The 13,256-nt window shown below is 48.3% G+C and overlaps 1 protein-coding gene across 2 annotated transcripts; it reads right to left on the bottom strand.

The window, feature by feature from the left end:
• Nucleotides 1–9,142: 9,142 nt before the first annotated feature.
• Nucleotides 9,143–12,802, bottom strand: ATP5MC1 (ATP synthase membrane subunit c locus 1). Of its 2 annotated transcripts, none has more exons than XM_006166144.3 (5): nucleotides 12,664–12,802; nucleotides 12,050–12,097; nucleotides 10,393–10,470; nucleotides 9,636–9,814; nucleotides 9,143–9,364 (listed from the first exon to the last, which is right to left on the bottom strand). In XM_006166144.3, the coding sequence occupies exons 2-5, from the start codon at nucleotides 12,086–12,088 to the stop codon at nucleotides 9,250–9,252; spliced, it is 411 nt and encodes a 136-aa protein (XP_006166206.1). In that variant the 5' UTR covers nucleotides 12,089–12,097; nucleotides 12,664–12,802; the 3' UTR covers nucleotides 9,143–9,249. The 2 variants fall into 2 exon arrangements, with proteins under 2 accessions (XP_006166206.1, XP_006166205.1); XM_006166143.3 differs by having other exon boundaries at nucleotides 12,594–12,674.
• Between the last annotated feature and the right edge of the window lie 454 nt (nucleotides 12,803–13,256).

Genomic DNA, 13,256 nt, shown 5'->3' with positions numbered 1-13,256 from the left:
AGCTCCCGCACCACCGAGAGCCGGGCCACAGTGTCCCCACCCTCCGCTTCCACAGCCCGGGCGGCGCTGGCTCCGCCCACCCCCGCCCCGACCAGCGAGAGGCACCCTGCAAGAGCGTCCACCCACGGTCCTCCAGGGCGGGAGGGGTAGCCGCCCGCGGGCCGGCCAGGGTTCTGGGCGGGCTAGGGTTCTGGGCCCGCTTGGTCCTGCTCTGTGCAGGAAGCGCTGAGAGCCCAAATTCTCGGAATCTTATTTTCAAGTGTTAAAAGAGGAGGAGGGCTATATCTTAGCGAGAGTGACCCATGGGATAGGAATGAGGATCCGACTTCTTGTAGAAGCTCAGAGTAATTGAGTTGACTCTCATAGGGCCCTGTCCCAAAGGCTGTGCGATTGAGCCTTCCGGGACTCCTCCACGGAGGGCAGCCTACCATTGCCCCCTGCCCGCAGCAAGATCAAGAGGAAGACAGGAACCAGAACCTGTAAATGCTAGGCACTGTTGCTAGGGATAATGAAACAGAATTAGAGGGGCTTGGTAAAGGGAAGAAAAGTCTGGCTTCTTGACTCCCAAACGTAGTCAAGATATATAGCAATCAAGGGACTGTAAGTATAAATCCTGAGTGGGTTCCTTAGGACTTTTCCTGAGATATGTAAAATGAAAAGTACTCCAAGGGACTAAGAAAAACAGAGGCCTTCCAAAAGGAAAAAAAAAAATCCTAGCAAGAATATCCAAAAACCAGTATAGCCAGATGTTTCAGAATTTGGAGTGATACCTCCAACAGGATGTGGGCCAGCACCCAGTAACCACACACACTGATATTTCTACAGTGATGTGTATGACTTCATACTAACTTGAGTACATTTGTGAATATTCCTAAAGTTAACAGGATTATACTTTGTTACCAAATTTATTTTTAAAATAAGAAGTTCAGTTTTCTGAGCTTTGTGAATTTCCAGTAATGCACTGTGGACCAGAATGATGGTGACCTGCCTTTATTGAAAGCTAAACATGTTTTGGGGGGTGGGTGGGGAAGTTTTGCCTTAGGGTGTGTATGCTCACCAGGAAGAGTGAAAGGGGCCAGAGAAAAATCACCCCCCACAGTGGGGATGGCCATGCTGCAATCCCTTTTTCATTCCCCTCCAGAGATCTTGGGCACACATACACATGCAGCTGGCACGATTTTCAAGTCGCCAGGTCCAGGACTCGCTCGAACCACGGTTGGCCACGTGGGAATCCAGTGACGTCACTGCTACACCATCTGCTGGCCCCTAAACAACTGTCTTTAAGACTTTATTGAGCGCTTCATACTTGCCGATTACTTTATATACTTTGTCTTACTTCTTCTAAAAACCCTATGAAGTAAGTACTATTATTAATCTGTCCTGACAGATGGAAAAACAGGCTTGCCGAGGTTAAGTCACTTACAGAGGGTCACACTGACAGCAAGTGGCAGTATTGGGGCTGTAAGCCAAATCCGTCTCAGAGAACAGGTTCTAACCACTGTGTGATGCTGTCACTGCCTGTCACTCTCCAGTACTTACTGTGTTTACCTTGTACTCATTATGGTCCGTTGGTACCTGTTGCTCCCCCACCCTCACTAGAACACACACACACTCACTCTTGGGGTTCTAGACTGTGTGTTATCCAGGAATCCAGCACAAGACTTGGCACGGCTTAGGTAGTTAACGTGAAGTGAGACGAATCCATACAGTATTTTATTCAGATCTCATGTTTTGTGGGTATAGTTTTATCACTATAATAGAGACGCGGGAATATCTATGAAAGGAAACACAAACTGGTCACATTGGTTGCCTCTAAGAGGTTTGGTGCTGACAAGAGCCAAAGGGAATATACCTTCTCATACCTTTCGAATGTTCTGTGCCCATTCAAACTGTGTTTTATTCATTTTTCAAGGATCCCACCATTGCGCTTCAGTATTAGCTATTTAGGAAAGTGGTCATAAATCAACTCGCTGGATAACCATACAAAGAAAAACTCTACTCCATGGTGCCTCTATGGCTTTGGACCACAGAGGCCCAAAACTGGCCCAAAGGGTGAAAAGGTTCCTCAGTGTGTCTCTTTCTCACTCTTTGGCCATTGATTTCTTTTTTTTTCTGAAAATTTGCCAGGGGGATGGCCAGCAGGTGGTACAGTGGTTAGGGTGCTGGATTCCCACATGGCTGATCACGGTTCAAGTCTCAGACCTGGCAACTTGAAAATCATGCAGGGTACACGTGCATATGTGCCCTAAGTCCTGAGAGGATGGAGAAGGGATTGCAGCGTGGCCGTCCACCTGGGCCGGGGGGGAGGGTGATTTCTCACTTTTCCTCTCAGTCTCTCTTTGGCACACATGCCCTATGGCAGAAACAAAACAAATTTTGCCAGAGTGTGCACTCACTATAAAAAGGCAGAGAGAAGGTGAGAAAGTACCCTCCGTGTGGGATGGTCACATAGTAATCCCTTATTTTTTTTTAATTTAATTTTATTTATTCCTTAATTTATTTTAATTTGACTAGAGACAAGCAGAGAGAGAGAGAAAGAGAGAGAGGAAGTGAGAAAGCAAGCCACCAGGTCCGGGACTCGAACCATGGTCAGCCATGTGGGAGTGTCCAGCACCTTTACCACCACACCACCTGCTGGTCCCTCCCTTATTATTTTTCCTTTAGGGATTTTGGGCACACACACACCAAGTGCCTAGCGTGTTTTTCAAGCCATCAGGGCTGGGATTCAACTGCACAGTCATGTAGACTCCAGCTGCCTTAACCACCACCTGGCCTTTGGCCCCTGTTTTTTTTTTTTTTTTTCTTTTTTTTTTTGGAGAGGTTTTTGCTATAGGGCGCGTGCGCTCGCCAGACAGAGACAGAAAGTGAGAAAGCACTCCCCAGGGAGGAATGGCCACGCCGCAATCCCTTCTCCTCCATTCTCCTCTCGGGATCTTGGGCATGCACGCACACACGCCTGGTGTGAGTTTAAGCCACTGGGTCCAGGACTTGAACCACGGTCGACTATGTGGGAGTCCAGCGACATAGCCATTACGCTAACTGCTGGTCCCTTGACCATTGTTTTCAAGTGCAAATTCTGGTAGTGATGGGGCAATGAACAGAAAGCACTTGCCTTCTAGCCAGGAGGTTTTAGTTTTTAACCCTGCATCTCACTATAACACTCTTTGAAGAGGATCCTGAGTCCATACAATGGTAGTAATTCCTACCTCTCAAGGTTTTCCTGAAGATGAAGTGTGATATATGAAGTGTTTTATAACCTAGTGGCACTGTGCAAATAATGGGCCCTTCACTGGCCTTTGCTCGTGACAGCTTCTCAACTTGGAACAGTATTCCCCTCTACTCTTCCAGGGGGAATCTTAACTGTCTTTTGTTTTCCAGAGAGCACACGTACTCAGCACAGAGAGAGAGAGAGAGAAAGAGAGAGCGCAAGCTAGAAAGAGGAGAGAAAGTGAGAAAGCGCACCCTCGCCCCCATATAACTGGGTACAAGTGCACATACAGCTGGTGTGTTCCTCAAGCCACTGGGTCAGAGACTTGAACCATGCAGTTGGCCATGTGGGATCCAGCCATCTTAACTACCATGCCACTGGCTGGCTCCAAATCTGAGTTATTGAATGTCTCTGAACTTCTGTTCCTCAATCAGTAAAAGTGAGAAAATAATAGTAGCTACAAAGAAATGATAATCTGACAATGAACAAGTACAGTGCTTACCCAGGGTAAATGTTCAATAACTATGAATTCTTATTCTTACTCATCCCTCAAGGCTGGAGGAATATTACTTTTTCTTCCAGGCATATTATTATTAATCAGTCACCTTTAATTACTCCCTCCCCTGGTTCTCAAAGCTGGCTATTCATACCTTTACTATAGCACAACATTTAGTGGTTTGGTTATTCCTCAGTATGGCCACTAGACATGACCTCCCATAGGACAGAAACATGGGGCACTTGGTCTGTATTTCTGGGACTCCACATTCAGGGGGTGCTGCATAAATGGCAAGAATGGAAGAAAGGCAGAGCAGCCAGTTGTCCTTACCTGGCTAGAGAGCTTTAGGACTTGACCTCCTCCTCCTGATTGCCTCTTTTCTTCCCAAAAGGCTGCACCGAGCTTGCATGAACCTGTGAGAAGGCCTGAAGGGCAGCCAGGGATGGCAGCTGCCGAAAGGACCAGCTCACCACCTACCACAGGAACCCTAGGAAGCCTCCGGGCTGGAGAGAGACTAGCAGACTGTAAGCTGGGCCGCTTAGACCAGTGTTCACTGACTTTTCAAGGCAACACTTGGCTGCTTTCCACTGGCAGCCTAGCCAGAGGGCTGGCGTGTGCTTTCTGGAGCCACTCCCATGCCCTCTGGCATGGCCATCACAACTCAGCAGTCTTCCTACCTAGATCCAAACTTCTCTCTCTTCCCCAGAGCTGGACTGCCCTCCACTGGGCCATCTCTAGGGCAAGTGCCCTCTCCCAAGGACAGAGACTAGTTGGCATCTTGGAGTCCATATCACTACTCTGCTTCAACCCTCAGATACACCGTGAAGGCTCCTTTCCTTCTCCCAAATCCTGTGTCCCATAGCCTCCTGGGGCAGTCCTTCCCCTCTAGGGCCCAGTGCCACAAGGCCCTAAAACCTGGACTGAAATGGAAAAAATCAATTTGGATCGGATGTCTTGAGGCTTTTTTTTTTTTTTTAAGAGAGATTTTTGCTATAGGGCATGTGTACCCGCCAGAGACAGAGTGACAGAAAGTGAGAAATCACCCGCTAGCAGGGATGGCTATGACATAATCTGTTTCCTCCACTCTCCTTTCAGGATTTTGGGAATATACGCACGTGCGCCCAGCGTGTTTCAAGCCACCAGGTTCAGAACGCAAGCCACCGTCAACTATGTGGGAGTCCAGCGACATAACCATTATGCCATCTGCTTGTTCCAAGCTTTTTTTTTTTTTTTGTAAAGAACTATTTTATTTTATTCATCATCATCATCATTATTTAAATTTGAACATTATTATTATTATTTAAATTTGACCAGAGAGAGACAGAGAAAGTGAGAAAGCAAGCTGCAGAACCAGCAGTTAGCATAATGGCTATTGTTGAATTCCCATGTTCGAGTCCCGGACCCAGTGGCTTAAACTCGTGTGCGTGTGTGCCCAAGATCCCAAGAGAATGGAAGAGAAGGGATTGCAGCATGGCCATCCCCCCAGGGGGTGATTTCTGGCTTTCTATCTCTGTCTTTGTCTTTCTGGCGAGCACACGCACCCTATAGCAAAAATCTCTCCAGAAAAGAAAGTAAGCTGCAGGTCCAGGACTCAAACTATGGTCAGCCATGTGGGAATCCAGTGCCCTAACTACCATGCCACCTGCCAGCCCCTTGAGGCTTTCGATTATAAGTAGTAATAGCTGTATTTAATATATATATTTAATACATGTTTATATATCATCTCATTGTTAGGTATTTCTCATTAAGACATTTTTATATTACATGTATCTCGTAGATACTATACATGTATGTATTACATGTATGGTCTCATTTTTAAAATGATAGAATACATATAAGCTTGAGAAAAAGATAGAAAGCACCTTTGGCAAGGTCTTGTCACACCATGATCCCTGTTCACAGGCTTCTAATAACTCAGGATCTTGGGCACCTGAGCACACACCTAACACACTTTCAGGCCAATGCAGGGATCTGAACCAGCCAGCCAGGTGGCTTCCAGTTCTGCAGTCTAGCGTTCTGTGGACTGTGCCGCCTGGACTGGGCCTTTACTTTTATGTACTCTGTATTGTCTCCTCTTGTCACGACCAGCAGTGTTCTTATCCTCATTTTAGAGGTGAAATCATGGCTCTGGGGAGATAATTAACATTTAACTTTATTTATTACTTTATTTTAATTTGGCCAGAGAGGGATAGAATGAGAGAAAGAGAGAGAAAGGGAAAGTGAGAAAGCAAGTTGCCAGGTCCAGGAATCGAACCAGTCGGCCATGTGGGAGTCCAGCCCTCTTAACCATCATACCACCTGCTGGCCCCTGCAAAATTTTTGTTTTTTTGAGAAGTTTTTGCTATAGGGTGCATGCCCTTGCCAGAGACAGAGACAGAGACAGAAAGCAAGAAATCAACCCCAGGCGGGGATGGCCACGCCGCAATCCCTTCTCCATTCTCCTCTCAGGATTTTGGGCATGCACGCACACGTGACCAACATGATTTTAAGCCACCAGGTCTGGGACTTGAACCGCGGTCAACTATATGGGAGTTCAGCGACATGGGCATTACGCTAACTGCTGGTCCCCACTCACAAATATTTTGCAGTAAGCAAAATAGTCCCATCCATGGAACAGGCCATAGACCCTAAAGAACCTCAATAATAATATAACGAACTAAGTAGCTTGGTTAGGGGTAAGCATCATGCCCCCTGGGCCCTCTAGAGCTCCATGGGCCACCAACCACTTTTCCACCCTTTTAATTTTTCTTGTTTGCTATAAGACTTGTGAGTTTGCTGGAGAGACAGAGAGAGATAGAAAATGAGAAAGCATTCCCCAGGAGGGTTGGCCATGCCACAATCCTTTTTCCACTCTCTTAGGATTTTAGGCATGTACACACACATGCTTGGTGTTTATTTCAAGCCACCAAGTCTGGGACTCAAACTGCACAGATGGCTATGTAGGATCCAGCCATCTTAATCACCCCATCACCTGGCTGGAACAATTGATTTATTTTTTTGTAATGGCTTTATTTAACGTTATTTATTTATTTTTAACGTGATCAGAGAAGGACATGAGTGATAAGAGGGAGAGAGAAAGAGAGGGAAAATGAGAAGCCGCCAGGTCCAGGAATTGTCAGCCATGTGGGAGTCCAGCACCCTTAACCACCACACCACCTGCAGGCCCCTCTGATTTTTGTTTTTAAGTCCATCCATCCCAGGGCTGTTTGGAGCCATTAACAGCCTCTTGGTAAGACTAGGTTCCTGGAACTTTGCGTAAGGAAAAGGCAACCACTTTCCCTGGGGGCTGTTCCTTGATTACCGCCAGAGGGTGGTGACCAAGCAGGGATGCCAGCCGGATGCCCCAAAGGATTACGGCATTCCATCTGGGTGAAAGCATTACCAGTGAATCCATCACCCCCTTGGCAATACCACAGCTGCCAGTTCAACCTGTCTCATTCCTTCTCTGGCCCTGAAACGCCTAGGCTCTGCTTCAAGTTCTATCGCTGGCTTGCTGAGGGTAACCTTGAGGGAGCCACCTCAGGTGAAGAGACTAAGAGGACAAACAGTGGGTTGTGCTAGCCCCGTAATTCTCAACTGGACAAAATTCTGCCCTCATTCAGGGGACACTTGTCAATACCTGACATCTGACAACTGACTGTCACAACTTGGTGGGGAGCACTTTACACTGTGCAGGACGGCCACCCTACAATGAATTATCTGGCTCCCAGATATGCCCAGGTTGAGAAATCCCGTGGAAGAAAGGCTGTAATTGTTGAATGAATGCCAGATAGGCTTGGACTGGAACTACTGGCCTGATGGATGCCCTTAGGCAAGTCACTGGACTCTACAAACCTTAGGGAAGTCAGCACGGGAAAGGTTTTGTTCTGGGTTTTACTATTTATAGAAGCTTTACAGTCAGTTGAGATATACAGGTTTTTACAAATTAGGTCTGACTTAACAAATTACTCCTTTTGAGACCATCCAATTTAAGAACACAGGCCGCTCTGCACCTCTGCACTGTGTATGGCGTGCTGCTGCCAGGGCTTAGAAAAGCAGCAGCTATTGCTGCCTCAGCTCACTCTATCTTACCTGGGTTATCAGTCGCCCTCTAGCCAAGAGGGGAGAGATCCTGGGCCTAACTTTGAGGGCGAGGCTACATAAAGCCCTCCAAGCAATTCATGAGTTGGTACATTCTCCCAGTGTGTCTTTGTTTATCCCTAGCAAACCTAAGATCATAAAATCTCCAAGAAAAGGGATTGTGTCCCTTATTTGCTTTATTCAAGGACATTTAGACACTCTAAGAAAGGCTAATGAGAACCTACAAGAAGAGCTACCTACAGGCAGAAGCCCATCTCTACCTTCAACGAGCTGTACAACTTCTTTGGGACTAAATTTCCCTGTCCGTGCCGTCTTAATTGCTGCGTGACCAAAATGAAAATAGATGGGACAACACAGCAATTCAAGGTTTAGGCTAGGGCCAGTCAGTGGCGTGGTGAAGGCAGCTGGATCCCATATGGTTGACTACGTGGTCTGGTTCCTGGTTCCTTGACACAGCAGCTTGAAAACCACAGGGGGTGCATGTGTATGCATGCCCAAAATCCCAGGAGAAATGGAAGTGCAGAGATTGCAATGTGACCATTCCCCACAAAGGGGTGCTTCTGACCCCTGGCCCCATCTGTATTTCTCTCTGATGAGTACATATACCCTCCAGCAAATTAAAAGAAAAATAAAAGCTTTAGGCTGGCCTCAGGTGGGGAGTCCCCACTTCTGCCACTTACCACCTTTATGACAAGTTACTTTGTATCCCTAAGCCTTGGGTCTCTTATTGCTAAACAAAGTTAATAGTTGTGTTTATAATTCAGAGAGTAGTTGAGATAACAAATGTCAAACACTTGGTACAGAACTGAGTACAGATTAAGGTCCTCAAAAATGTTACACACTAGGGAACCAGCAGTTAGCGTAATGGCTATGTCGCTGGATTACCACGTAGTCGACCGCAGTTCGCGTCCTGGACCAGGTGGCTTAAAACTCATGCTGGGCACGTGTGCGTGTGCACCCAAGATCCCGAGAGGAGAACAGAGAAGGGATTGCGGCGTGACCACCCCCCCTCGGGGGGGGATTTCTCGCTTTCTGTCTCTATGTTTCTCTCTCTCTGTCTGGCGAGTGCACGCGCCCTATAGCGAAAATCTCTCCAAAGGAAGGGAAAAAAAAGGAAAAAAAAAATGTTACACACTAATATGCCAAATTCAAAGGGGAAAAGCATCAACTATCATTACTCAGATAAATTCATGTTCCTCCTCGGATATCAGAACCCCCTCCACATTCTTACTCCAACAGTGCCACTGTCAGCCCTGAGGAGTTCCCAATCACCAATGGCCGCCCTAATTCCCTCTTCTTCTCTCACCTTCCTCTCTCCAAGGCCCTCCCCAAGGTCAAAGGACAGAGGCACAGGCATATGGGTTTACAGAAACATTGTGTTTAATGGTAAAGCTCAGCACACCCCAGCACTGGACGTGGTGTGGAGTCGAAGCAGCAGGGACGGGTAGGTGACCCCCACGGAGCCTCACATGGCGAAGAGGATGAGGAAGGCGACCATCAAACAGAAGAGCCCCATGGCTTCAGACAGGGCAAAGCCCAGAATGGCATAGGAGAAGAGCTGCTGCTTGAGAGACGGGTTCCTGCCGGGGACAGAGGTCGATGCCAGCCCAGGAGGAAGGGGTGAGGACACAGGTGTAGGGCAGGGGTGGAAGGGAGGTGGATGAGGAATGCTGTGGCTGGGCTAGGCTGGACACATTATTTAAATTGATTCAGAGGTCACTGGAGAAAATAGGGGATAGACAAATCAACCTGAAGGATTCTGAAGGGAGTGCTTCCGGCTGAGGCTCGGAGGCTCCCCTCAAATAGGGTGCGGTTTACAGTGGAAGATGCTCTAGGCCACCCCAAACTTACCTGGCATAGCCAATGATCAAGCTGCCAAACACCGTTCCAATGCCAGCCCCTGAACCAGCCACACCAACGGTAGCAGCACCAGCACCAATAAACTTGGCTGCTGTGTCAATGTCCCGAGAGACAACACTGGTCTGGAACTCCCGCCTGGTCACCTGGAGAGGGGAGCTGCTGGAAGAAGGCTAGCAGGGAGACACAGACGGGAGAGAACAAGGAGATAGTGAGGCCCAAGGACAGGTGGCTGACTCCACCCCCACCCCACCCACCTGGGCTCTGACTGCTGGCAATCTGCCTGGCAAGTACAGAATGCTCTGACTGCAGAGGACGCTGGGAACTAGTCTTGGGGTCTATTTTCATTCAGGGCTAGGGAAACATCATGGGTCAGGCAAACTTCACTGTTGTAAGTTTCTCACCTACAACTGTTCTTCCACTTCATCCTAAAGGCAATCCAACCTTTAAGTCCTATCTAGGAAAATTCCCAAGAGGGCCTTTTTTGTTGTTGTTGTTGAGGTTTTTGCTATAGGGTATGTGCGCTCACCAGAGAGACAGAAAGCAAGAAATCACCCCCCCACCCCAGGGGGGATGGCCACGGCACAATCTCTTCTCCATTTGCCTCTCGGGATCTTGGGCACACATGCATCCACGCCTGGCTTGAGTTTAAGCCACCAGGTCTGGGACTTGAACCACGGTTGACTACATGAGAGTTCAGCAATATAGCTATTAGGCTAACTGCTGGTCCCCCAAGAGGGCCTTTACGTACCTGTTTCGATGCATTCTCTGGCCTACTCAGGAAGGAGGCAGACACAGGCCTTAGTAGACCCCTGGTACAACAGCGGATCTGTAAAACCAGAAAGACACAAATCAGGCAAGAAAAAAATCCCAATTGTTGAGCTTCTGTCAAAAATGACTAGGAAGTGGGGAGAAGGAGGGCTGGCAGGTGGCATGGTGGTTGAGGTGCTGGATTCCCACATGGCCAACCACGGTTCATGCCCCGGACTTGATGGCTTGCTTTCCCACTCTCCCTTTCTCTCTGTCTGTCTCTCTCTGATCAAAATAGAAGAATAGTGATAGTAAATAAAATTAAAAATGACCACAGGCGCCAGCAGGTGGCATGGTGGTTAAGGCACTGCACTCCCACATGGCTGATGAGGTTCAAGTCCCGGACTTGGCAGCTTGCTTGCTTTCTCATTCTCCTGTTTTCTGTCTCTCTCTGGTCAAACTGAAGAATAACAATAAATAAAGAAAATAAAGAAAAAAGAAAATGGCATGATCTTAAAATAATAATGATGATGATGATAATAATAAAAATAAAGACCACAAATCAGCCAGCAGGTGGTGTGGTTTTTAAGGAATTGGATTCCCCCATGGCCAACCATGGTTCGAGTCCTGGACCTGGTGGCTTGGAAAATCATGCTAGGCACATGTGCATACATGCTCAAAATCCTGAAAGGAGAATGGAAATGGGATTGCAGCATGGCCAATCCCCCTGGGGAAGTGATTTCTCATTTTCCCTCTCCTTTTCTTTCCAGTGAATGCATGAATCCTAAAGCAAAAATCTAATTTAAAAAAAAGAAGAAAAGAAAAAGAACAAAACCCTTACACACTAAAAATGTCAAATTTATTTTGAGGCCAATTAATTAGTTTTGTTTTTACCAGTGGGGGCTGCACCAGAGATGGCTGTTCTGAGAGCTTGACGTAGTCAGCAGTGGCAACTGTCGCCATTCAAAGTCACATAGCAAAGTTCACTTTGGCGGTCACGGCCTTTATCAGTTCCCCAGAATGGAACAAGACCCACGCTAATATCAAACCAGGTACAAGGAGGGCTTGTACCTATATCACCCAACGATTCAGAGGCGGTAAACTTGTTAAAACGTTCTCACTGCTACATGTACTCACTGGAGTAAGCCATTAAGGGTGTGTGGCTCCGGGAAAGCCATTGCAGAGAAGCCTTCTGTAACGTGGCTTTCTTGAAATGCTCTTTAGGTCAGTGGTTTTCAAACTTGGCTCAACATTGGAAGCACTCTGAGTTCTAAAAAATACCCATGCCTAGATTCCACCACCATTTCAAGTCTGATGTAATTGGTCTAGGTGCAGCCTGAGCGTCAGGATTTTTTTAAAGCTCCCCAGATGATTCTAATGTGCAGCCAAGATTGAGAACCACTGTTTTGGTGGGTTGTCTGGCTATGACCACAGCAGACTAGGGGGGAGGGGGATAGGTCCAACCCAGACTCTCTGACCACATGCCAAAGCTAAGACAGCTCGGTTTACAGTTCCAAAGAACCCGGTTACCTGCATCACATCCCACAGGTTCCCCAACCCACCTTTACCAGGGTGCCAAGCTCCTCTCAGTCCAGTTATTAAACAATGGCTCCCACACCACACCTGGCACTACAGAGCATCCCGCAGCCGCAGCTTACCAGAGCCGGAGAAATGAGTAGCGCCCCAGTGGTCTGCATGTTTTCAGTCTGCAGGGCCAAAACAAAAAAGTTATAATAATTCCATTATTGCGGCGGCCTTCGGTTGTCTCCTTCACCTCGCCCAGTCCTCCCCCGACCACACTCCTTGCATTGTGTCCCAGCTGAGGAGGGCATTAGAGGTCAGAGGGACAACGCGAACTTCCGAGTCCACCACCTTCAGCGCAGCTGCTCTGCACAGGAAAGTCAGGCATATCGGAAGTAAAGGAAGGAGGCCCAAGCCCCAGGGGGTTAATATTGCGAAGGGGATGGTCTCTCGGGAAGACTGGAGGCAGAAACTGGGCAAGTGCCGTGCAAGGTCCAGCCCATCCTACAAGCTGTCCTCGATACGTCCCAGCTGGACAGTTAATCGCTCATTACCGTTGATAAATAACCTTCGTTCGTAAGACCACAGACTCCACCGCCTCCCTGAGCTCCGGGCCTAAATGCCCTTCCACACAGCCCAGCCTACAACCCTAATGATCGCTACTTCTCGGCCCCAAGTCACCTGCACTCCCACAGCCCCGCTGCCCCTGCTCGGCCCACAGCGCTCGCCCTGCTCAAGGTGACTGACTCACCTCCCAGCTTTAGCCCTCGGTCTCAGCGCTCAGCTCCCCAACCCACGTGTCCTGGGTTCCCTCCACTTTCATTGGCCGCAACCCTGTCGTTTCCCTATTGGTTAGCGTCATCGATTCCTTCTTTCTTACTGGCTTTCCGCAGCTCCTTCCTTCACACCACAGGAGCTTCGTGGCAAGTCCCGCCTCCCTGCGGGTAAAGGCGGGGTTTTGCCTCTGAGATCTCGGTTACGATTGGCCGATCTCTGAAATGCTGGACCATAGAGTCCGCGGGATTCAGAGGTTCCATAACCTCCGCACAAAATGGCGACCAAGGTGGCAGCTGAAGAAAAAGGCATGGACGAGATGACCGGACGCATGACGGAAACAGACACATGACCTTGGTCCTGCGCCTTCATTCGGGCGCTCGGGCGGGGCGTGTTGCATTTTGGGATTTGTAGTTGCGTCGGAGGCCCCAAGGACGGCTGAGATCCCGCGAGACGTTCCTATCTAGACAGGGAGGGCCACCTCCTGTGCAGCCATTCCCACCATAGTGATTAGTAGAAACCCGTGCTTCCGCCATGGAAAATTAAGGCAGTCTGGAAAGTTCCCAGAGC

Source organism: Tupaia chinensis, unplaced genomic scaffold (genome assembly GCF_000334495.1).
Source record: "Tupaia chinensis unplaced genomic scaffold, TupChi_1.0 Scaffold144171_2, whole genome shotgun sequence".
In the NCBI taxonomy this organism is placed as follows: Eukaryota; Metazoa; Chordata; class Mammalia; order Scandentia; family Tupaiidae; genus Tupaia; species Tupaia belangeri.
Note: the sequence above shows the minus strand (reverse complement) of the source record. Positions and strands in the feature narration are given on the sequence as shown.